The sequence below is a fragment of the Tupaia chinensis genome, unplaced genomic scaffold (genome assembly GCF_000334495.1).
Source record: "Tupaia chinensis unplaced genomic scaffold, TupChi_1.0 Scaffold000272_1, whole genome shotgun sequence".
Classification (NCBI taxonomy): Eukaryota; Metazoa; Chordata; class Mammalia; order Scandentia; family Tupaiidae; genus Tupaia; species Tupaia belangeri.
The window spans coordinates 7032581-7058161 of NW_006159754.1; the positions used below are offsets into that span (position 1 = coordinate 7032581).

The 25581-nt window shown below is 39.3% G+C and overlaps 1 protein-coding gene across 3 annotated transcripts in view; it reads left to right on the top strand.

Annotated features, from left to right (window-relative positions):
- Positions 1–25581, top strand: part of KCNAB1 (potassium voltage-gated channel subfamily A regulatory beta subunit 1) — a 423260-nt gene that overhangs the window by 355168 nt on the left and 42511 nt on the right. For all 3 annotated transcript variants that reach the window (XM_006149769.3, XM_006149770.3, XM_014588299.2), the window contains one exon: positions 1205–1291. In XM_006149769.3, coding sequence (XP_006149831.1) covers positions 1205–1291 — 87 coding nt within the window. The remainder of the gene's footprint in view (positions 1–1204; positions 1292–25581) is intronic.

Genomic DNA, 25581 nt, shown 5'->3' on the forward strand with positions numbered 1-25581 from the left:
GAAAGAAAGAGAAGAAACCCCCCCCCCCCCCCGAGGGGGAATGGCCACACCACAATCTCTTCTCCTCCATTCTCCTCTCGGGATCTTGGACACACACGCACACACACCCAGCGTGAGTTTAAGCCACCAGGTCCGGGACTCAAACTACGGTAAACTACATGAGAGTCCAGCAACATAGCCATTACGCCAACTGCTGGTCCCCCAGGTTTTTTTTTTTTTTAAGTTCTTACTCTCACCTTCATATTATCTAAGTTTTTTGTTTGTTTGTTTGTTTGTCTTTAAGTTTTGCTATGGGGTGCATGTGTCCCCCAAAGCGAGAGAGAGAGAGAGTGAGACAGGGAAAGTGAGAAAGTAAGAATGCATCTCCCCGCTCGTAGTCCCCGGGAGGGATGGGCACACCACAATCCCTTCTCTTCCATTCTCCTCTCAGGATTTTGGCATACATGTACATGTGCCTGGCATGTTTTTCCAGCCACTGGGCAGGGACTCAAACCTCACAGTCAGCCATGTGGGATCCAGTTGCCCCAACCACCACCTCACCAGCTGGCCCAATATTATCTAGGTCTTTACAGCTTCTAGTGCTTTTATTTCTTCCCAAAAGAATGGAGAATAATAGAAATTGAGTTCAGCTATATTTTATGTTCTCCAAACTCTGTCCCAATTAGAAAAATGTTGAGGACGTCTTTATTTACTAACCCCTTTATGTTACTGTTTAAACCGAGGTATGCAATAAGATGAGGTGAAGGCAGTCATTTATTTCTGACTTATAGCATTCTAATTGGTTTAATGTACAAAAGATATCTCCCTATTCTACTCTAAGCCCAGGAAGTAATATGAAACATAAACATTAATTTGCATTTCTTAAGAAAAAACTCTTAAAGAGAAGATGTTCTTTATTCTAAATGCTGCTTCCGGACATTGCCACACGTGAGTCACTGTGAAAGAACATTTCTAAGTATGTATTTTTGAGTGGCAGTGCTAATATCATTGAGAAAGTTCTAAGCCTTTTTTTTGTTGGCAGTCAAGTCAGCCTTTGGTATATTTTTTAAAGGTTTCAGGGGCCAATTAACACATGACTGTATTAATGTCTTTTTGAAACTAATCTAGTGCTTTCTTTTTAATGTAAATTCTTGAAGGAAACTTGAACTCTTTCTAGTCATGCTCACATTTGGACTTTTTGCATTTTTCCTGCTTCTGCTCTCAGGATTGAAGGGCTCTCTCCAGAGGCTACAACTGGAGTATGTGGATGTGGTCTTTGCAAATCGACCAGACAGTAACACCCCCATGGAAGGTGAGTGAAGAAATTTAATCAAAGACTCTAGAGTTATTGATTAAGCTAGAGGTTTATGCCACTCACAGTAGAAAGTGAAATATATTCAGACTGATCTGACTGAATCTGAAAAGTAACCTTTTTGATCACTGCCTTCAGCTTCAATATTTACCCTCAAGTCAATGCTTTGGATCCTGCATCTTCCTCTTGTAATTATTATTAGCAGTTGAAGGCATTCAGTCTGTGGTTCCTGCCAGTGACGATGACTCTTCTTACAGTAGGCGCTTTTCACTTTTCTCATTTCATCCACCAAAACGATAAAATTATTTGGAGAAGGGGTTTATAACCCAGCCAGCCTTTTGGATGAAGTCCTCCAAGGATCTTTCTATTTTATAATGACTCTAAGTCTGGTTAGTTTCCAATCGACAGTAACAAGTGCTAAGTGGTGCCATGAGAAAAGGTGTTACAGGAGCCACTACTTCAAAATGAGATTCGGTGCAATTTGGTTGTTGATTCTCAAGGTGCATCATCATTTTATTTCCTTTCTGTTATGACTATTTGAAAATAGCTCTTTAAAAAAAAAAAAGAAAAGAATTATTTACTATCATTATTTTTCAATTTTGACCAGAGAGAGTGAGCAAGCCACCAGATCTGGAACTCAAACCATGATCAGCCATGTGGGAGTCTAGCACCTTTAACCACCATGTCACCTGACCTGAAGATAGCTTTTTCTTTTTTCTTTCCTTTTTTTTTTTTTTTTAGTTTCTTTCTTCCATGAGAGAGGGAGAAAGCAAAAGAATGAAAGAGATAGAGACAGGCAGCCCAAACATAATACTCCTACTGCAGTCCTACCCCAGCCTTGACCAGCCAGGATCATGGGCACACATGCCCAGCATGCGTAAGAAGACCTCAGGACACAAACCTGGGACCTTCCCATATGTCTTCAGCATCACAGAACATTGTTCTACCATTGGGCCTTTGGCTGGCTTAAAGACCATAGTTTAAGCTTTTCTTTGTAGGCCTTTTAAGAATGTTCCTAAAACCAGATTTTCTTTCATTTATATTTATTAGTGGAACCTGCCAAGGATGATTGACAAGGGAGACAGTGTGGAAGGATGGGTTAAAAGAATATTCCAGTTAATTGAGGTTACAATGGATTATCACTCACCTGATGTAATTGAGAATAAACACAGTGTTTGGGGAAAGAGAGAAAAAAGAATGTTCTGGTTATTTGAGTTTCACAGTGTGATATGGATTACCAGTCTTTAAAGAATTATAATAGCATGGGACCAGCAGTTAGCGTAATGGCTATGTCGCTGGACTCCCATTTAGTCGACCGCGGTTCGCGTCCCGGACCCAGTGGCTTAAAACTCACGCCGGGCGCGTGTGCGTGCATGCCCAAGATCCCGAGAGGAGAGTGGAGGAGAAGGGACTGCGGCGTGGCCATCCTCCTTGGGGGGTGATTTTTCACTTTCTGTCTCTGTGTCTCTGTCTGTCTGGTGAGCGCACGCGCTTTATAGTAAAAATCTCTCCAAAAAAAAAAAAAAAGAATTATAATAGCGTAATCCACATAAAATTACACTAAAGGTAATTTTGCATTGATCATTCAAGAGGCAGTTTTGTTTGGGGTCTTGTATTAAAGTAAGTTCTGTGAAGGTTTATTCTTGCTATGGTGTTATAGAAAGTCTATAAGCAGTAATGGAAAAGTATAAATAAGTGAAGTATATATGAATTTTCCTAGGTTGCACTTCTGACCATTACAAAAACTTTAAAATTTCCTTGCCATTTATCTCTTTCGCAACTATAGATGAGCATTAACCATTTATTTATCTCTTTCTCAACTATATATATATATATATATAGCTTTCTCCTGAAGTTTTCTGCTTTCTTAATTCTGGGTAATGTAGGAGTCTACTATAAAGCAGTATCAGTGTTGGAAATTATCTATGGAAATGACATAAAAAGGCATATTTTTGTCAAAGCGAATATTAGGCATTTGATAGAGCAAATCGTAAACACTTTGTAAGTACAAGAAGTGTTTGATGCAAGGATCATATGGCATTGCACAAGTCTCAATAACACATTAAAACAAACACTAAAGCTCTTTAGTCAGCACAAGTCACTGGGTGGAGTATGTGAGAGATCGGAATTGTTTCATATTTTAAGTGCCTAGTGACTATTTTCTTCTTTAGAATATTGTTTTTTTACCATTATGCCAGGTACAGGATAACAGGATTTTTCAGAATTTCCTTTTAGTTTTTGTTTTGCGTTTGCCCATTCTACCCCTACCAATAATTTGAGAGAACGGTTATAGGAGTCTCTCCAACAGAAAACACAATTTCCCTTTTATATAGGTAGAAGTAGGAAACTCTCAACTAGGAGCCAAGCTATGTGATACTAATAAGGTAATTATAAACACTGGTTATGGGTTGAAATTTATTAGAAGAGAACTTTTAAAAAAAATTATTTTTAAAAAAAGATCATTGCTGTCCAATGTAGTTTGTAAATGTGCCATTGTGTAGTCTCTGCTGGAATTAGAGAAAAATTTGCATTTTCCCTGCATTTCTTATATAAAATTCCAGAAAGCAGAATAGGAAGGTGTTTTATCATGAGTTGCTGTACCAGTTTTGAAGCATAAGGAAGGGTATCCAATGGAGACTTGCCACTTGTTGATAAGGTCAAGAAACAATGACATTTTGTAGCTCAGCAGCCTACCTTATGTTGTAATGTCGCCTCTGTGTCCCCAAGGAAAGAGTCACCCCAGCAGGCCCACTAAGCTCTGAGGCTTATAGTTCTTAGAGGACTTTGCAAGACATTCCACGGGCACTTCCTTAGACAGAATTTGCTCCAGATTGAAATAACTTCCACGTAAGCTGTCCCTAGTTTTTAGAAAATGTGTATTCTCAAACTTTAATATTATATTCATCTGGTCACAGGTGAGCCCAGTGGAAATGCCAGAGTTCGATACTAGTCCCTGGAAATACATTCTCTACATTTAGTCTTTTCCATTCTACCGTAACAGAGGGAAGTATTGATCTGCAAAATACAGAGAAGAAATAGGAAATAAAGAAAAGGTTGCTCACTGTACTTGGGTATATTTGCTTTCCTACAAATGGGGAAAAAGTCATGTCTGAGCAGCTGTTTATAGATCCCATGTTCTTACGATTCACTTTTTGCAATTGTTTTGTAAGTCAAACTTGTGTGTATGTGCCTGTACGTTGGACATGTATGGACCAGCTAGCAATGTCGTGGTTGATGTGGCTAGATCCCACATGGCCAACTGCACAGTTCAAGTTTCAGACCTCGTGGCTTGAAAAAGTATGCCAGTTGGTGTTCATGCATGCTCAAAATCCTGAGAGGAGGATGGAGGGGAAGAGATTGCGGCTTGGCCATCCCACCGAGAGGTGATTTCTCACTTTCCTTCTCTCTCTCTGTTCAGTGAGTACACACACCCTATAGCAAATCTTTTTAAAAAGAAAGAACAAAGAAAAACAGAAAAGTGTACATATACGGTAAGGCCTACTTTAGGAGGGCAATTAGTGTTTCTGAAAACAATACATAAGTTAGATATTATGTCGTCAAAATTGCCCTTGAAAGCCATATAGTATCTCTGTTAATCAATGTTATCTTATAGCTTTTAATTATTAAAATATCTTCTCCAAATGACAAAACTATTAGCAGTTACTTGTTCAGCACTGTTTTTATTTTGTAATGGCAGAAAAATCATTAATACTGTTCATGTACTTTTTTTTTTTGTTTCATCATGCACATTAGTTATTTTAGGCTCAATTGCATCCACTTCTGTCTCATGGAAGGGACACAGCAGTAATTGCCAAGCACATAGAACTGGATTTTCATACACTAAATCGACATATGTTAAAACTACAGACCCTTAGCACTTGCACAGCATTTTTAGTGGTTCGAACCCTTCCTTGTCAACTCCATGGAGCCACAACTTTTGCCAAGGTACTTATTTTAAACCCAAAGGTCATAAACACTTTGCAAACGAGAGCCTGTCCCAGCTCAGCACTAGTCCTTCTCCAGTGCTGCTTATCACATAGGGTGGAACCCAAGAGCTTGGGTCCACTGGGGTCTCCAGACAAAAATCGTGCCAATGTCAAGGCAGTATGTGCTCACACTGGATATCTCTAAGAGACATTTTGAACAATTTCCATTTAAGCATTACTAAAATGCCAGTCCCATTCATGTGATTGAACCATGAAAGAATGTTGATTAGGAGCATTTCTAAAATAAACCAGGAAGAGTCTCATACAGTTTCTACACTTTGTATAGCAACCAATAGAGCCAGAAAAAGACTAGCTGCAGCATCTTCTCCATAATATATTGGCACCTGAAAGCCAATTAATTGTTGCCTTCCGTTCTTAGAAAATCAGTAGATAAAAAGTGACTCTTCTCAAAAGAAGGTTGTAAATTCCAAAGCTGCAATCAGAAAGAGGTGACACTTCTTTTGCAATCTGCATCCCTATGGAAAATGATCAGATATTTTAAGGCTATAGGAAGATGTTCCTGACGACAGAGGGGAACATGTATATTTTTTTCCTCGGTCCTTCTTGTTTATTTTTTTCTGGTTCACCTAGTAGTAAGTCATTTTTCTTTCACAGCATCTGCCATGCCATCTGTCTCTGCTATAATATCTGGCAACAATAGTGTGTTTTCCAATCCCAGGGAAAAAAAAAATCAGCCCCACATCCCATTTCTTCTTTCTTATGATGCTTATTCCTCCCAGCAGAATCCCTGACAGTTCCTTGTGCTCTCTGAAACTCACATTCTCAATTCTTTCACTTCCATAAATCCCCAATGTGTAATTTTACATCCTTCTCTTAAGCTCATTACACAAGAAAAAGTTCAGACCAAATGAGTCATGCTGGGCATGGATGGACACAGAGCGTTTGTGTGTCTGAGGACATGCCCTAGGAGTTTTTCTGGTTGGTTTCTGTCATTCCCAAAGGCCAGGCCAATTGCTCTCTATGTACTCTTCTCACTGCTCCAGAATGAAGTGATTGAGCATGACTGTGGCCACAAAGGGAGGCTGTAAACCACATACTGCTTGTGGATAACCACAAAAAGGAGGAGATTAGAGCATATTCTAATTTTTTTTTTTAAAAAAAAGGAAAGCAAAAAGCTCACTAATCTGTGTATCTAGAAATGGTTTTCTAAATTAAATTTTAATTGATTTTTAATTTAAGAATCACTTGAAACGAGGCTTTTTGTTTTTCATTTAGAGCTCATCATCCAAACTAGTTAATCTCATAAATTTCCTGAGTGATCATTAAGTATCATTCCCATACAAATTATAGTTCAAGTTATTTGTTTTTTCCTGCTAAGAAGTCAGTGCAGACTTAAAGCAACCCAGATGTGGTCATTTTAGATAAGAGAGGCAAAATTCAAATTAGCTTGATTTAATTCCCATAATATCATTATGTCAAGCTACCCATTCCTTAAATATTCTCTTCAATCTAAGCCATCTTTTTTACTTTTGCATGCAAGGTAAAAATCTATGAATATTTGGAAATCTAGAAAATCTGGAAAATACCAGAAAGCTGAAAATATTGCCACATTCTATTTAACTTATAAAGTTTTCAGAACAAAAATTTTCACCTAAAACCTAAAAATATAATTTAACACAATGGACCCTTATTTTTTGTTTTCCCTGAAAGAGACCTTCAACCAGTTCCCAAAAACATAATAGCAGAAAGAAATCCTCTGCAAATAATATAACCGTGCTGCCCAAGAGAAGGATAATGAAAGCCACATATGTGATTGAAATTTTCTAGTAGCCACATTAGAAAAGTGCAACAGAACAATGAGATGAATTGCAAGAATGTATTTTATTTAACCTAATACAGTTTTTTAAATTACCCTTCCAACATATAATCAATATAAAAATTGTTCATGAGATCTTTTATTTTTATATTCATACCAAGTCTTTGAAATCTGCTGTGTACATTTGAATTTGAATCAGCCACATTTTTAAAAACTTATTTTATACATTCAATCACTGTATATCATAAATTTCCTGAGTGATCATTAAGTATCATTCCCATACAAATTATAGTTCAAGTTATTTGTTTTTTCCTGCTAAGAAGTCAGTGCAGACTTAAAGCAACCCAGATGTGGTCATTTTAGATAAGAGAGGCAAAATTCAAATTAGCTTGATTTAATTCCCATAATATCATTATGTCAAGCTACCCATTCCTTAAATATTCTCTTCAATCTAAGCCATCTTTTTTAGTGTTGCATGCAAGGTAAAAATCTATGAATATTTGGAAATCTAGAAAATCTGGAAAATACCAGAAAGCTGAAAATATTGCCACATTCTATTTAACTTATAAAGTTTTCAGAACAAAAATTTTCACCTAAAACCTAAAAATATAATTTAACACAATGGACCCTTATTTTTTGTTTTCCCTGAAAGAGACCTTCAACCAGTTCCCAAAAACATAATAGCAGAAAGAAATCCTCTGCAAATAATATAACCGTGCTGCCCAAGAGAAGGATAATGAAAGCCACATATGTGATTGAAATTTTCTAGTAGCCACATTAGAAAAGTGCAACAGAACAATGAGATGAATTGCAAGAATGTATTTTATTTAACCTAATACAGTTTTTTAAATTACCCTTCCAACATATAATCAATATAAAAATTGTTCATGAGATCTTTTATTTTTATATTCATACCAAGTCTTTGAAATCTGCTGTGTACATTTGAATTTGAATCAGCCACATTTTTAAAAACTTATTTTATACATTCAATCACTGTATATCACTACAGCTTGTAAAATGAATTTACCCAACTTGAATACACATGAATACGCCAGTCCAGTTGAAGATAGCATTCAAGTTATCATCAACAGACAATTGTCCATCTCTGTGTCCCTCAAATGTTTTGCCTATTTTTCTTCTTAATTCCTTTCCTATGACTCTCCCCCATCTTCCATCCTCTTCCCACACTGTCTCTAGTACCCATAACCTCTTTCCATGCTTCTATATTCTCTAATCTTCCAGTTTCCACCATGGCGTGCAGAAAGTCAGTATATATTAAGTGGAGACATACGATGTCTCTCTGTCCCAGTCTGGCTTGCTTCACTCAGCAGTAAATCTTCCATATTCATCCACTTTCTATCAAATGCCAGGGTCTCATTTTTTTATGGCTGAGTAGTATTCTATAGTGTATATGTGTCACAGTTTTTTAATCCATTCATCTGTTTGTGGACATTTGGATTGGTTCCATGTGTTAGCAATTGTGAATATGCTGTGAACCAGAAGTTAGCGTAATGGCTATGTCGCTGAACTCCCACGTAGTCGACCGCGGTTCGAGTCCCAGACCCGGTGGCTTAAAACCTACACTGGGCGCGTGTGCATATGTGCCCAAGATCCTGAGAGGAGAATGGAGGAGAAGGGATTGAGGCGTGACCATCCCCCGGGGGGGTGATTTCTCGCTTTCTGTCTCTATGTCTCTCTCTGTCTGTCTGGTGAGCGCACGCGCCCTATAGCGAAAAACCTCTCAAAAAAAAAAAAAAGAAAAAAAAGCAATTGTGAATATGCTGTAATAAATATAGATTGTTGGGGGGCGCACGCCCCCTATAGCGAAAAACCTCTCAAAAAAAAAAAAAAGAAAAAAAAGCAATTGTGAATATGCTGTAATAAATATAGATGTGCAAGTACTTTTCCAACTGAGTGTTTTCCTAACTTTTGAGTAGATACCCAAAAGTGGAATTGCTGAATTATATGGTAGTTCTATTTGTAGATCTTCGAGGAACCTCCATATTGCTCTCAACAGTGGCTGAACTAATTTACATTCCCACCAACAATGTAGAAGAGTTCATTTTCACCACAGCCTCACCAGCACTTATCTTTTATTTCTTTTATTTTAGTTATTCTGATGTGGTTAGGTGATATCTCCTTGTAGTTTTGATTTCCATCTCCCTTATGATGAAGGATATTGAGCATTCTTTTTATATGCTTTTTGGCTGTTCATATGTCTTCCTTAGAGAGTTGTTTATTCTGCTCATTTTCCCATCTTTAAATTATCATTTTTTTTCCAGATAAACTGCTTGACTTTCCTGTGTATTCTGGTTATCAGAGGCATAGTTTACAAAAATAGTCTCCCATTCTGAGAGTTGTTTGTTTTTTCGGAGAGTTTTTTTTTTTTTTTTTTTTTTTTTTTTTTTTTTTTTTGCTATAGGGCGCATGTGCTCGCCAGACAGACAGAGAGAGACATAGAGACAGAAAGCGAGAAATCACCCCTCGGGGGGATGGCCACGCCACAATCCCTTCTCCTCCATTCTCCTCTCGGGATCTTGGGCACGCACGCACACGCGCCCAGCATGAGTTTAAGTCACTGGGTCTGGGACTCGAACCACAGTCGACTACGTGGGAGTCCAGCGACACAGCCATTATGCTAACTGCTGGTCCCCCATTCTGAGAGTTGTTGATTCCCATTAATTACTGTGTCTTTTGTTGTGCAAAAACTTCTTAATCTGATGTAATCCTACTTGGCTGTTTTTTGGGATTATTGCCTGTGCTTTGAGGGTCTTATTTAAGAAGTCTTTGCCTACTCTGATGTCTCCCAGAGTTTTTCCCAGTGTTTTCCACCAGTACTTTTATAGTTTGAGGTCTTAGGTTTAAATCTTTCATCCATTTTGAGTTGATTTTTGTATGTTGATTTATGTATGTTGGTTTTGTACCTTGGCATTTTACTGTATTCATTTATTACTTCCAGCAGTATATCGAAAAGGAGCAGAGAAAGTGGGCAGCCTTGTCTTGTACCAGTTTTTAGTGGAAAAGCTTTCAGCTTTTCGCCATTCAGTTTGATGTTAACTATGGGTTTTTCATAGATGGCGTATTGTGTTAAGAAATGTGTTAAAAATCCCTTCTATGCCCATTTTGCTGAGAGTCTTAATCATGAAGGGATGTTATATTTTATCAAACACTTTTTTCTGTATCAATTGATACAATTATATGATTTTTTATCTTTCTTTCTGTTAATACAGCACATTATATTTATGGTTTTGCATATGTTGAACCAACCTGGCATCCCTGGAATAAAGCCTACTTGGTTGTGATGTATAATCCTTTTTATATGTTGTTGGATACAATTTGCTAGTATCCTGTTGAGCCTTTTTGCATCTATACTCATCAGAGATGTTGGTCTGTAGTTTTCCTTTTTTGTTATGTTCTTATCTATTTTGGAGATGAGGGTGATGGAGGCTTCATAAAATGAATTTGGGAGGGTTCCTTCCTTTGAATCTTTAAAAATAATTTGAGTAGACGGGACCAGCAGTTGACATAATGGCTATGTCGCTGGACTCCCATGTAGTCAACTGCGGTTTGAGTCCTGGTGGCTTAAATTCAGGTCGGGTGTGTGTGTGTGAGTGTGTGCATGCCCAGGATCCTGAGAGGAGAATGGAAGAGAAGGGGTTGCATCATGGCCACCCCCTCCAGGGGGTGATTTCTCACGTTTTGTCTCTCTGTCTCTGTCTGTCTTTCTGGTGAGTGCATGCGCCCTATAGCAAAAACCTCTCTAAAATCATCATCATCATCATCATTTGAGTAGAATGGGGTTAACTCTTTAAAATTTTTGCAGAATTCAGAAGTGAAGTCATTAGGACCTAGGCTTTTCTTTGTTGGGAGGTTATTTATTACTGATTAAATTATTTGTTATGGATCTATTCAGGCTCTCTACATTTTCCTGATTCAGTTTTGGTAGAATACATGTATCCAGGAATTTGTCCATCTCATCCAGGTTTTCTTGCTTTTTGGCATTTAGTCACTCACCTATTCTCTAATTATGTTTTGTATTTCTATAAGTTCTGTTGTAATAATCCCTGTTTCATTGTGAATTTAATCGATCTGGTTCTTTTCTCGCTTCTTAATTAGTCTAGCTAATGGTGTGTCAATTTTGTTTACCTTTTCAAAGAACTAGCTTTTGATTTTATTTATGTTATATGTAGTTTATTTATTTTCGATTTCATTTATTGCTGCTCAACTCTTGATTATTTATTTTCTCCTGACATATTTGAGATTATTTTGTTGTTGTTTTCCCAGTTCCCTGAGGCATGATGTTAGGTTGTCCCATCCGTCACTTTTCTTCTTATGCCTGTTAATGCCTCTGAAATTCCCTCTCTCGTGACTGCTTTTGCTGTGTCCCATAGGCTACAGAAACTCATGTACTCATTATCATTGGTTTCAGTGAATCTTTTTATTTCAGTCTTAATTTCTCCAGTAGTTGTGACATCATGCAGCAATACATTGTTTTGTTTCCAGGTATTTGTGTATTTTTGAGGTGTTTTTCTGAAATTAATATCATGAGCTTTTTCTAAAAATTTGGATGAGAAACTGAAAAAACTTGAAGTGAACCCGGTCGTCTTCCCCTGTGTTTCTTAGGATGAATTCAATGAATTTCTCTTTCTATGACATGACTTGTTCTGTAAAGGATAAAACATAAGCTAGATGTGGTCTAAAATATCAGTAAAACGGCAAATTTACAGTTACAAGGGAAATATAGGTACTTAGAAAAAAAATTGGAACACTTTTTTTTTTTTTTCTTTGCCACAGGCTTTATAGGGTTTGGCTCATCTTCTTGGATATGCAAATAATTTTCTTCAAATTAATTTTGCGAAAATTCAGCTGTCCTAGACTTCCCAACCAGGAGCTTAAATTGAGCTGATGGATACCAGAGACCATTGGGAACATCCTGGCCAGGGTCATAAATGAAATGCATTAAATAATTTTAATTTGATATAGTAATCCTCAGGGGCAATTATACTGCCAGAGAAACAGCCCTCCATTCATCTCTGCTCATTTAAGTATCAGGCTTCTAGAGAGAAATCTAACATCTGGATGCCACTCTTACTGCAGATGAGGAGAAATAAGGATGCAAGAGTGCCCTGGGGCTGCCCAACAGCCTGTCCTTCACATCACCTTCAAATCTGCTCAGCTACACTAGGTACCAGAATGTACACAGACAGTAGGAAATGAAGCTGGGTTTTCAAATAGAGGAAGAGAAAATTGGATTCATTTATGTAGAGCTTCATGCATTCAGTCTCTCAAATACTTATTCACTAATTTATCTGTCTATCCATCCATCATCCATCCATCCATCCATCTATCCAGTAAAAGTGTATTAAGCACCGCCTATCTGCCTGGAGTTCTGTTAGGTTAGAAATAGAGTTCATAGACCTGCATGGTCAAATAAGTAGCTACTAGCAACATGTGTCTAGTGTACACTTAAAATATGGCTGATCTGATCATCTTAAGGAGATTCCTCAAATTCAGGAGTCTTAACCTCCTAACAGTCTAAGACAGTTGAGTATTAAAAACATATGGACAGAAGATGAAAGCATTCCATGGCATGAGCCATTGCCATAGTTTGCTGGCCATTAACCCCGGAACCTGCGCAGCAGCTGCAGAAATGAGGCAGGAGACTGGTTTAGGCCTCTAGCTGTCTTTCACCCTCTCATGAATACTTCCAGACTTAATAGTTTTCTGAAGCATGTTGCACGGCCCCTACTTCCTGACCCAGTTGAAACCCTATAGCTCACCCTAAGTGCACCTGTTCTCAAGAAACTGGGAGACCATTAGAATACCTGATTTCAGCGATGATGGTGCAGGCTGCAGGGTGAGCATCAGGGAGAAAGAGTTGCAGGGAGACTGCAGCTTGTCTCCTCCTGCACGCCTTTGAACTCTGAGAATTAACTCCAAAAACTCAGGAAGAAATATATCATCCATTAGATGAATCAAATCCAGCACAGAGGTACAAGAAATATCAGAAACCAAGAAAATACCTCTCCCTCAAGGGAAGAGAACAACTCCTCAACATACACACACAGTACAATAGAATTCATGAAATGTCAGATAAACAATTCAGAATATTCATAGAGACAAAACTAAATGAGATGTAAGAGAAAAGAGACAACCAACTCCAGGAGATGAGGAAGTCCTTCCATGATCTGAAAAAAGAAATAGACACCATAAAAAAGAATCAAACAGAACTGTTAGAGATGAAGGTTGTAATACAGGAAATCAAAATCTCCCTCAAAAGTATTAAACGCAGATTAGATCATGCAGAAGATCGAATCTTGGATATAGAAGACAAAACCTTAAATGAAAAAATAGCCCCCCCTTAAATTTTTTAGAAAAAGCTCATGTTTCTGATCTCTTTCTGTGGACCCTTCATTGAACCATATTTGTTCTGAGTGGACTGAGGGCATCGGAAGAATACAGATTCAAATTCCAGCTTTGCTGCTGGTTAGACTTTATACTTAGGAAAAGTTACTATTCTCACTGAGGCTCATTTTCCTACCCCAAATCAAGGTAACACATAAAGCACCATTTGAATAAACTGACAGTAGGGGTACAGTATATTGGTCACCTCTGGGGAAAGCAAACATAAGCCCCATAGGTAGCATGTGACACACAATGCACATACACATAAAACTTTCCTCTCTCGGAATCTCTTCAGAGGTAACCACAGAAGATGTCCAAGGCTCTGATATCAAAATATGATGAAAATCAAATGAGGGTGGCCAGGCTTCAGGGTCAACAGGGTCTGTGAGTAAATTCATGTGGAAATTAAGCCATGAATTGGCAACAGAATTTTCTTCTAGCCCATTTTTTTCTTAGACTTTTGTTTCAAAACCCTTTATACCCTAATTTATTTTACTCATAAATTGTCCAGAGTTAATCACTTCCTCCAGAAAGGTGATCTTTTGCCCATGCTTTCTCCTCAAAGATGTCTCTAGAAAAACTTAAAACTCAATTGATAGTCACTGAATACCTACTATGTGTATTCATTTTTCTAGGTACTAGGAGAAGCAGAAGTTAATGAATAAAGCAAAACTCTTGTCCCTATAAAAATTATATTCTTGTTGAGAAAAAAAGACAATAAATTAGTAAGAATGTTATATTAGGTAATAACGGCATAGAGAAAAAAGTAAATCTTAGGGAGCCAGCAGTTAGAGTGGTGTACTCCCATGTGGCTCACCAAGGTTCAAGTCCCAGACATGTAGCTTGAAAATCTCACCAGATACATGTGCATACATGCCCAAAGTCCCAAGCAGAAAACAAAAAAGAGGGGATTGAGATATGGCCATCAATTTCTCTATTTCTCTCTTTCTCTCTGGTGAGAACACATGCCTTACGGCAATTAAGTAACTAATTAATTGAGAAGGGGTTAATTAGAAAGTTTTGGGGATAGAGGAGAGAAGGTTGTTTTTACGTAAAGTGATCAATTAAGTCCTAACTGAGAAAAACATGGGGGGAATAGCTTGACCTCCCCCAAATAGAAAGTGTGGCTTCAGAGTCAGGCAGACCCTAACTCAAACCCTCTTTCTGATAGTAGCTCATTGATCTCAGGAAAGTTAACCACTCATGTGCTCAGTTTCCTTCTCTGTAAAATACAGGAAACTCCAGGGTTTTTATGAAGATTCTTTGAGATAATATATACAAAATATTAGGATGTTGCCTAATACATGGTAACTACTTGAGAGTTTTTGCTATGGCAATTGTTTGCATAGTTCTACTGTCAGTTCTTTGTATGGGAAATTACTTTGATGCAAATTACCCTAGAGGTCTCAAAAAAGCAAGGTTCACACAGGAAAATTAAAATGCATGAATCAATGAAAAGGCATCGTAGAAAAAAGGAGGAAGAGACTGGGCAGTCAAAACAATTAGGATAGAATACAAGCTGGTAGAGATCAGCATTTGGTGTAAAGGCTATGTCACTGGACTCCCATGTAGTTGAACGCGGTTTGAGTCCCAGACCCAGTGTCTTAAACTCACACCAGGCACATGTGCATGGGTGCCCAAGATCCCGAGAGGAGAATGGAGGAGATGGGATTGTGGCATGGCCATTCTCCCTGGGGGGTGATTTCTCACTTTCTTTCTGGCAAGTGCACATGCCCTATAGCAAAAAAAAAACAAAAACAAAAACAAAAACAAAGAGCCAAGCTGTGGAAGGACCCAACACCTGAATCTTGGGACACACAGGCTCATGTATCCAGTTCTTTCTCTCTTCCATTGGCCTTCTCCACGGTAGTGTAGCTTTAAGGGTCAGATTTGAGGTTGGAACAAAAGTCTCAACAGACAGAAGGTACCTGGGTCAGGTGTACCCTTGCTCTATTAGAAAGATTCAGGAACATGCTCACCTGGCCATTAGATATAGCTCACCAGTTAGTCTGATGCACAGCTAAAGACTATTTCTATTTCTTGTGCAGAGGATTTTTGAGGCCAAAATAGAGGTAGTTGATTAAAAATTTTATTTAAGTCTTCGTAAGCTGTTTCTGCCCATTTTTCTGTCACTAACAATTGAATACCACACTGGGTGTAATTTATAATGAATAGAAGTTTATTCACAGTGTTGGGGGTCCAAGGTCAATGGGCTGCAAGTAGTGAGTGTCTTCTCAGTGAGGACTCCGTAGAGACCTGAGGTGGTGCTGGATACTGTGAGATGAGAGTGTGTGTATGTCTGTGTCCATGTCCTTCTCAGTCCCTCCTAATAAGCCCACTAGAACTCAGTCATGGGGGGCCCCACCCTGATATCCTTACCTAATTCTAATCATCTTCCAAATACCCAACCTCTTAATACTACAGTTAGATTATTTCCACCCTCTTAATATAATTACAAGGATCACCAAATTCCAATACGTGAATTTTGCAAGGACATTTTCAAATCACAGAATAGGTTTCACGTATATTTAGTGTATTTCTTTTGCTTTTTTTTTTTTTTTTTTTTTTAGGGTGCATGTTCTCACCAGTGAAAGAGAGAGGCAGAAATGATGAGAGGGGAAAAAGAGAAATCATCCCCCAGAGGGAATGACCACACCACAATCCCTTCTCCTTCTTTTTCCTCCCAGGATGTTGGGCACACATGCACACACACACGGTGTGATTTTGTAACCACCAGGTCCAGGACTCCAACTGCGGTCAGCCACGTGGGTGGGAGTCAAGTGACATAACCACTGCACCCTCTGCTGGCTCCTATATGTAGTGTATTTCAAGTGTTTAGTCACGTACACATATGGATTTGCTGTGAATATCACATTTTTCCATTCCCCTCTGTGTTCAGCACACACACTGTCCACTTTATTGAAGGCTGCAGTGACTCAGGAGTTACTAAGCCACTTAGTTTAACCACGTATGTTATGTTGAATGTTGCCTATGTCCCAAAGCTATTTGACTTTCCAACCAGCTTCATTTATCCTCTTTCTTTACTCCTCTTGCTTTCTGGACAAGCAGACTGGATAATTTTCAATAACACAGCAAAGGCACACGACAGAGCTCACTTCTCTTAGTTGTTGACATGCTGTCTCAGGTTTGAGGAGTTATCTAGGTCCATTAGAAAATTTTCCAGAGTAAACAAAGGCCCGCTGGCTTGGATAATGTCCGCAAGGCAGGCCCGCCCCCATGGGAAGATTGCTGGGTTGTGTTCAGAGACCTCCCTGAGTACACCAGGCACACGAGTGTCCATGATCTGGGCTAGCTAAAGCTGGGGGTGGGTCATGGTGTTGGGAGCCTATCCGAAGTGTTATCTCTCTGTCTCCTTCTCTGACTCTCTCACTCATGGAATAAGTAATTTAAAAAAAAAAAAAACTTTAAAAAAAAAATAAAGGCAAAAAACGAAGGCCCACAAACTTCTGAGTGTGACTCAATCTGATATGCATCTATCAGGACCAGAGCTCTGGTTAACAAATTATGTTTCTAACTTGGTTCCACAGAGAGGCCAGAAGCTTGAGAAAAATTATCTCTACTAGAGCATACTGAGAAGTTAAGACTGCCAAGGCTGCAGAAAATATGGGAAGAGCTGGCTTTAAAGACAACTACAGTCAAAAAACAATCTTTAGGCATCTGGTACTTTTTGTGTGTGCTTTCTTTGGAATTCAAAGATTCCCAACCTCATTCTGTTAAGTCCTTGTTGGGAGGGAGGATCCTGAAGAAAGACATGGTTATATTCTATTCAATTTAGCTTCTCCTGTATTTTTTCTCCCTTATTTTTTTTTTCTTTACTCAACAGTAAAAGCAGAAGAGATGCAATCCCTATCATGAGTAAGATGTAAAAGGAGAAACAAGATGGGCCATGTGTTGAGGGGCCTATTTAGGTACTTACAAGTTTGTGGATTTTACCAAGCTTAGAAATGGTGTATTTTCTTTCCTAAGTTGTTTTTTTTGTTGTTGTTTAAAAAGAGAAAAAGACAGAGTGGAGCCCGCTTTGGCTCACCCCAGCTGTCAGGTGAAAACCAGAACTGCTCGGTATTCAGGGGCTGTGGGTTAGTGACTCATGTGTACTTCCTTCTGTGAGTTGTCATTTCCTTGAAAAATATCTGGAGTTGTGACAAGATTTAACTCCACATTCTGGGGGGATGTCGGCTCAGTCTCAGGGGAATTCGTTTCTATAAGTTCCTCATTGTGCTGCAGCTGATCTGCAATGACATGCGTAGGATTTAGAGACTAACATTATCCAGACTCAGAGCTCTCGACCCGCACAGGTGGGGCTATGGGATTCGGCAGCTGGTGACTTAGCAGCGTAGCACTCAGAGGTTTACTAGTATGCCGATTTATGAGTGAGCAGAGCTCCCTGTGTCATCGCTAACCTAAATCCTCAGACAGTAGGGATAAAGAAATACCCTCAAGTCTCTCTCTTAACTTTCTGTACAAATTGAAGTATAAGAGAGTAAATGGTTTTGTTAACCCCCTCCTGGGTATTTAATATGTTTAGTGAAAGAATATTTTGGTTTGCGATCAGAAGACCAGAGTACTAGGCTTAGCTGGGTGAACTTAGTTGCTCAGACCTTCTGCTTTTCAGTTTTCCAAGCATAAAATAAGACTATGTCATATTCCCTAGCTATTTCCAAGACTGTTGTAAAGATAAAATGAGATAATTTAAGTGAAATTATTAATTATAATGCCCTATACAAATATTTTGAGGTGGTGGTTGTTGTTACCTATGTTTATACTTTTAAGGATATATATGCATAGTAAGACATAATAATTGAAGTTTTGACCAGACACGAGGACACACTTGAATGCAAATTTCAGAGTGAGATGCCAAATCTCCATTAGTATATTTCCAAAGAATATGAGTAAGAGCTAGTCCCATACCTCTTTCCAACTTTTGAAGAAATTAAAATCCTCCAGGAATGTCTTAAATAATAAACAACCAATACTCTTCACCTACATTTACCACACTGCGCCATTATTTTGCCCTCTCTGCTCTGTCTCTCTCACTGTGACGTTTCATCCATAAATACATTCTCCTGTGTCTCCTGAGAAGAAGGCATTCTTCTATGTAACCAAAACATCACCATCACACCCAAGAAATGTAACGTTGACACACTATTCTCTAATACACAAGCCATATTGAGATTTCCCAAAATGTCCCTTTTAGGATTTCTTTGTTTTGTTTTGTTTTTCACTTTGTTTTATCTTTTGAGGAGGAGGAAGACATGGGTCCAAGATTTAATTAAGAATCGCACAATGCATTTGGTTGTCTTGGCTTCCTAATCTCTTGTCATCTAAACGATTCCTCCATCTTTTTTATTGTTAATGACCATGACTTTATTTTTTAAGAAAAACCCAGGCCAGTTGTTTTGAAGAATGTCTCTCAATCTGAATTTGTCTGATTGCTTCCTCAGGCTTAGACTAAGATTGAGCCGCCTTGCTAGGAAGACTACCCAGATGATACCAGTCAATGTCTCCCTTTTAGGGCCAAGAAGGGTCTCTGTGTCCCATTACTAGTCATGTTAAGTTGATCCCTTGGTCTAGGTTTCTCCACTGTGACACTTCTTTGACTTTGTGACAATAGATGTCCTAGAGTGAGATTCTTTGAAGCCATGTGAAAGCTTGGTCCCCATGACATATTGTAGACCCCCTGAGAATCACTGCCTGCATCAGTTGTTGTAATGGGGGTTGTGAGACTTCATCTACTTTATTTGCATGGTGGCTTGCTTCTGCATGAGGAGGTTCCCTTTCCTTCTACTCTAACTCTCAATTCCATGACTCTAGAGCCCCCTCATTGGCTTCGAGAACATAAAGTTGAGAAAGAAGAGAGAGGATCTAGTGAAAAGGGCATATCTGAAGAAAATGACTGTGTGCCCCATCCTTCCCCAGCAGGAGAGAGACTGCCCCTTACTTCAACTAGACAAAACAACATCATGCTGGGGGCTGAACCATGCCTAGAAAGTCTGGGGGGGGGAGTGTGCTGACCTCCTACCTCAGTGGCACAGCAGCAAGAGTGCTGACCTCTGAGGGTGACAGAGAGGACACCTATGAATGCATCCTGTGTGGGGTCATCCTGGGTCTTGTCCTCCAGAGCCTCTCAAAGGTTAGAGTCTGGTGCCAAGAAGATGGGGGTGTGGAGTGGAGGGAAGGGGAAAGCAGAAATAGAGCAACCACCACAATCCCCAATATTTCCCCACTATTGCAGACTTCTAGCTCAAACAGGTGCCAGCTTGGAAAAGGGAGAATTTGATATCGAAGGTTTGAGAGAGATCTATGGAGGGTGTTATTTATCACTTAAAATTACCTCAAGAACTATCCATTAAAGTGTGCATAGAAATTGTGAGACCAGCCTGAGTTCTCACCTGGGCCAAGAGCATTTATTCCCACTGAATATAAAGAGTCAGTAGGAGATTTAAAAATTTAAGCTGAATGATTACATGATCATGGGTCATGTTTATTTCACATATTAATTATATTGGGTTGTTGGGAATGTCATGACACATTTTGCATAGAAAAAATACATCATGACTTTTATAACAACCAATATATGTTCAAGTATCTAGTTTTAGCACTTTTTAAAAGTTTAGTTTTTGAGGGACCAGCAGTTAGTGTAATGGCTATGTCACTGGATTCCCATGTAGCTGATCTCAGTTCAAGTCCCAGACCCAGTGGCTTCAATTCACGCCAGGCACAATGTGTGTGCATGCCCAAGATTCCAAGAAGAGAATGAAAGAGAAGAGATTGCGGTTTGGCCATCCCCCCTGGGGGGTGATTTCTCACTTTCTGTCTTTCTGTCTCTCTCTGTCTTTCTGGCGAGTGCACGTGCCCTATAACAAAAACCTCTCAAAAATAAAAAAAAGAAAAGAGAAAGTTTAGTTTTTGAAACAGAAAGCAAGACAAAGTACCCCTAACACCCCTAACAGGGTCTTGTCACACCATGATCCTTCCCCTCAGTCCTGTGAGGAGATAATCATATCTAAGATCACGGGTATACAGAGAAACACCCTACACATTTATGTCAACCCAGAATTCAAAACCAGGGCCACCTAAATGGCTTCAGCATTACACACTGGTACCTTACCTCTTGTGCCACCATGAATGGGCCTTAAGTACCTAATTTGAAAACTGATTTAAATTGCAAATGCAAAAAAAAATGAAAAAATAAAACAAGACAAACAAAAATCCTCATCCACTAGTTTGAGAAAACAAACTTGTTTATGAGTAAATGCCACTAAGTCCAATGTAATTGGAAGTTTAGGAAAACCTGTGTGTTTAAGGTTTATGTCTCCACAAATTACAGTATAAGACACTTAGCCACCTGTATAAAATGTATACATTATACATAGACATTCCTCAGACCTCACCAGTACTATACCCCACAAACCCTCTTCAGAAATCTGAAGATTTTTGAAAACATCACTTCTACTTTGGGGAATAATTATCTGTCAACATTCAAATACTGGAAAGCATTATAAGCCACAAAACCACAACCTCTACAGTTTGGAAGTTACACATCTTTACTAAATGCAGTTCTATGTTAAATTTGTTTTAAATTCTGAAAGGGGAGCTTGTATTGTGACTAGTGAAATCAAGCAAACAAAATTAATGATAATTAAATAAGATACTTCTAGATTCAACTTTTTAAAACCCAAATAAGGGCCAGCTCAGAATTCTTTCTATGAGAAAACCAATTTGTTTTCTTCAAGGGCCATGGTTGGAAGAGATGGGTAGAGGGAAGAAGTAGAAAAAAAAGCTTAGTAGTCCTAGTATTCTCCTTTACTTAGGAGGGAAAGAAGAAAGTACTATTTCACTGGCTTTTCAACTGGAAGCATATTTGTAATGGAACAAAGTCAATTACCATCTGAAAATGAGTGTTTTTAATCTAACAAGACAAGGAAAACATAAGAATTCAGGTAAAACTTAACAGAAAGCAATAAAGGAAAATGTGGAGAACCAAAGAAAAATTTGTGAAAAAAATGAAGGATGTGGGGACCAGCAGTTAGCATAATGGCTATGTTGCTGGACTCCCACGTAGTCGACCATGGTTCGCATCCCGGACCCGGTGGCTTAAAACTCATGCCGGGTGTGTGTGTGTGTGTGCGTGCCCAAGATCCCAAGAGGAGAATGGAGGAGAAAGGATTGTGGTGTGACCATCCTCCCTGGGGGGTGATTTCTCGCTTTCTATCTCTCTGCCTCTCTGCCTGGCGAGCGCACGTGCCCTATAGATACTTCTAGATTCAACTTTTTAAAACCCAAATAAGGGCCAGCTCAGAATTCTTTCTATGAGAAAACCAATTTGTTTTCTTCAAGGGCCATGGTTGGAAGAGATGGGTAGAGGGAAGAAGTAGAAAAAAAAGCTTAGTAGTCCTAGTATTCTCCTTTACTTAGGAGGGAAAGAAGAAAGTACTATTTCACTGGCTTTTCAACTGGAAGCATATTTGTAATGGAACAAAGTCAATTACCATCTGAAAATGAGTGTTTTTAATCTAACAAGACAAGGAAAACATAAGAATTCAGGTAAAACTTAACAGAAAGCAATAAAGGAAAATGTGGAGAACCAAAGAAAAATTTGTGAAAAAAATGAAGGATGTGGGGACCAGCAGTTAGCATAATGGCTATGTTGCTGGACTCCCACGTAGTCGACCATGGTTCGCATCCCGGACCCGGTGGCTTAAAACTCATGCCGGGTGTGTGTGTGTGTGTGCGTGCCCAAGATCCCAAGAGGAGAATGGAGGAGAAAGGATTGTGGTGTGACCATCCTCCCTGGGGGGTGATTTCTCGCTTTCTATCTCTCTGCCTCTCTGCCTGGCGAGCGCACGTGCCCTATAGCGAAAACCTCTCCCCAAAAAAAGAAAGAAAACGAAGGATGAAATTTTGCTTTTTCCATTCATTTTCCCTCTTCCCTGCCTGAATACAGATCAAATCTGATAAGATCCTTTCTCAAAAATCTACAGAATGCTTTTTAAAGGTTACCATATAGAACTCAGGATGGCTTAGAGAACAGACAAACACTCAAGTTAAAACCTGATTACTCTTTTATTAATATTCAGCTAATGTTTATTGAGTGCCTGCTACATACCATAGCATGCATGGGACATACAAGGGAACAAAATGAACAAAGATCCCCTCCTTGTGGGACATATTTGATCTAGTGGGAGAGATAGGAAACAAAAAAGGAAAATAATAAAAAGTTAAATTGTGTAGACTACTAGAAAGCAGGGACCAGCAGATGGCATTATTGTTACATTGCTGGACTCCCATGTAGTCAATCATAGTTTGAGCCCTGGACCCAGTGGCTTAAAACTCACACCAGGTGCATGTGTGTGTGTGCCCAAAATCCCAAGAGGAGAATGGAGGAGAAGGAACTATGGCATAGCTAGCTGCCCACAGGGTGATTTTTTGCTTTCTATCTGTCTCTTTCTGTGTTTCTGGTGAGTACATATGCCCTACAGCAAAAACTCACTTTAAAAAAAAAAGAAGAGAGGGAATCAGCAGTTAGCGTAATGGCTATGTCACTGGACTCCCACATGGTCGACCGCGGTTTGCGTCCCGGGCCCGGTGGCTTAAAACTCACGCCGGGCGCGTGTGCGTGCGTGCCCAAGATCCCGAGAGGAGAATGAAGGAGAAGGGATTGTGGCGTGACCATGCCCCCTGGGGGGTGATTTCTCGCTTTCTGTCTCTCTGTCTCTCTCTGTCTGTCTGGCGAGCACACACGCCCTATAGCGAAAACCTCTCCACAAAAAAAAAAAAAGAGAGAAAAGAGAAGAAAAGAAAAGAGAAAAGAAAAGAAAAGGAATACTAGAAAGTGATAGGCATTATAGAAAAAAAAAAAAAAACCAAGGTAATGAGGATGAGAATGGTAAGAAGGTTGAGGGCAGACTTTGAGGAGGTAAGGTTTAAGCAAAGACTTGAAGTGAATAAAGAGGAGGGAGATTACTAAGTTGTTTCTGGCTATAGAAACAGCGCAAAGGCCCTAAGGAGAGAGTAGCCTGTCATCACCAAGGAACACCAAGGACACCAATAAGGCTGGAGCAAAGTAAAGAAGAGGGAGTTTAGAGAGTTGGCGGGACCAGATCTTCTGGGGCCCTCTGAATTTTGGACAAAGAAGTTATGTGACTTGACCTGTATTTGGAAAGATCTCTATGGCTTGGATTGAGAATGAATTAAGGGAGGGGGAGGAATGGAGGAGTGGGGTAACAGGTAAAGAAATAATTGTAGCAATCTAGGTGAGATGATGATGACTCAGACAGTAGTACTGAGTCTGGAAAAAATATTGATAGAAGATTCACCAGAAGTTTCTGATAGATGGGATATGAACCTAACAAAGAGAAGAACAAAGGATATCTCCAGAGTTTAAGCCTGAGCCACTGGAAGGATAGTGTTGCCGTCAACTGCTGTGGGGACTCTCTAGGTGGAACTGACTTGTGAGGGAATAACAGGTGTCTGAGCTGAGTCATATTGAGTTTGAGATATTCACTAGGTATCCAAGTGGATATGTTGAGTAGGCAGCTGGGCACTAAATCTGAAACCCAGACAAGTCTGGTATGGAGATATAAATTGGAAGTTGTCTGCATGTGAATTGTATTTAAATCCTTGAAAATTGATGAAATCACCCAGGGAGTAAAAATAGAAAGAAGGAGGGGAGGCATGGAGAACATAAGAAAAAAGAACCTGGGGATCGCCAACATTAGGAGGTTGCAAGGAGGGGAAGTAGAGTGTGGTACCCTAGGAGGAGGTAAAACAGCACATCAAAGAGGAACAAATGAGCCACTGTATCAAATGCAACAGATGGGTCAGGGATGATGAAGACAGAATTGTCCACTGGTGTAAACAATGTGGAGATCTTGAACCCTTCGCAAGAACAGTTCAGGTGAAATACGTGAGTGAGGGACTGGGAGTCACTTAAACTCTGAGTTATAGTTTCCTCATGTGGAAAAAAGAAACTTCTAGATTTAGGATGACACAGTAAAAATATGTCTACCCCTTTCTCCTAAAACACATTTTAAAAGTGAAAACCTTAATGAACAACACAGAGGGCAAGAAACAGACATGGAAATTAATGAAAGTAACAGACAGCTGGAAACCTGGACCATATATGAAAGTGAAAAGTGGATGAAGGCTCTTAAATGACTTAGTAGAACTGAGGAAAGATTTATTTTTAAAGTGTCTACCAATGAGAAACAAGTTAATATGCACCTTACAACCTCAGGATGGATAAGGAAATAAAAACACTAATGTCAGAGAAGATGGGGATGAGGCAGGAATTAGGAACAAGGTAACTGTTTAAAAGGAGATACAGAGCTATTAAAGCTCCATGCCCCAAGTTTGTAGTCAAGGTCTTGCCCGTATCCTCTAAGGAAAGAAGCAAGAGGTTCATTAATCAGAGAAGTTGAGTCAACAGGCTTTAAGCTGAGGAATACCAGACACAGAGTAAGGTCAATCCAGGCTAAAAAAGAAAAATATTATGAAGCTTGGGATCCCAGGTCTCTCTTCTCACTTATGCCCAGGTCACCCACAGCCATGTCACATCTTCCCAATACTGAAGAGAATATTTCTCAGGAGAAAAATGGACTGTCCCAAGAAAAATTCTAATAGATATTGACATTGTTGTGGAAGAAAAGCCCAGTGGGGAAATATGGCAAGTCCCCTGATTGTTCCAACAATGAACTGTACTAGTTGACAAGTGCCATCCAAACACAATTTGGGTGATTATTCCCTTTTTCTAATTGACAGAGAGTGTGTGTACTTGTCAGAGAGAGAGAGATGAAGAAATCACCCTCTGAGGGGGCGTGGTCACACCACAATCCCTTCTCCTCTATCTCCCCATCTCATTGGGACTTTAGACACACATACACATGCACACACCCCTGGCATGTTTCTCAAGCTACCAGATTTGGGATTCAAATCACAGTCATCCATGTGGGATCCAGCTCCCTTAACCACTAGGGTATGGGACCTACCTGAGTTCCTTCTCTTAAACATGGTAACTGACATTCAAAGAAATTCAGCATTAAAAATAACAACAACAACTCAAGTAAAAGAAAAACAGAGTAGAGTCCTGCAGGTGGTGGGGT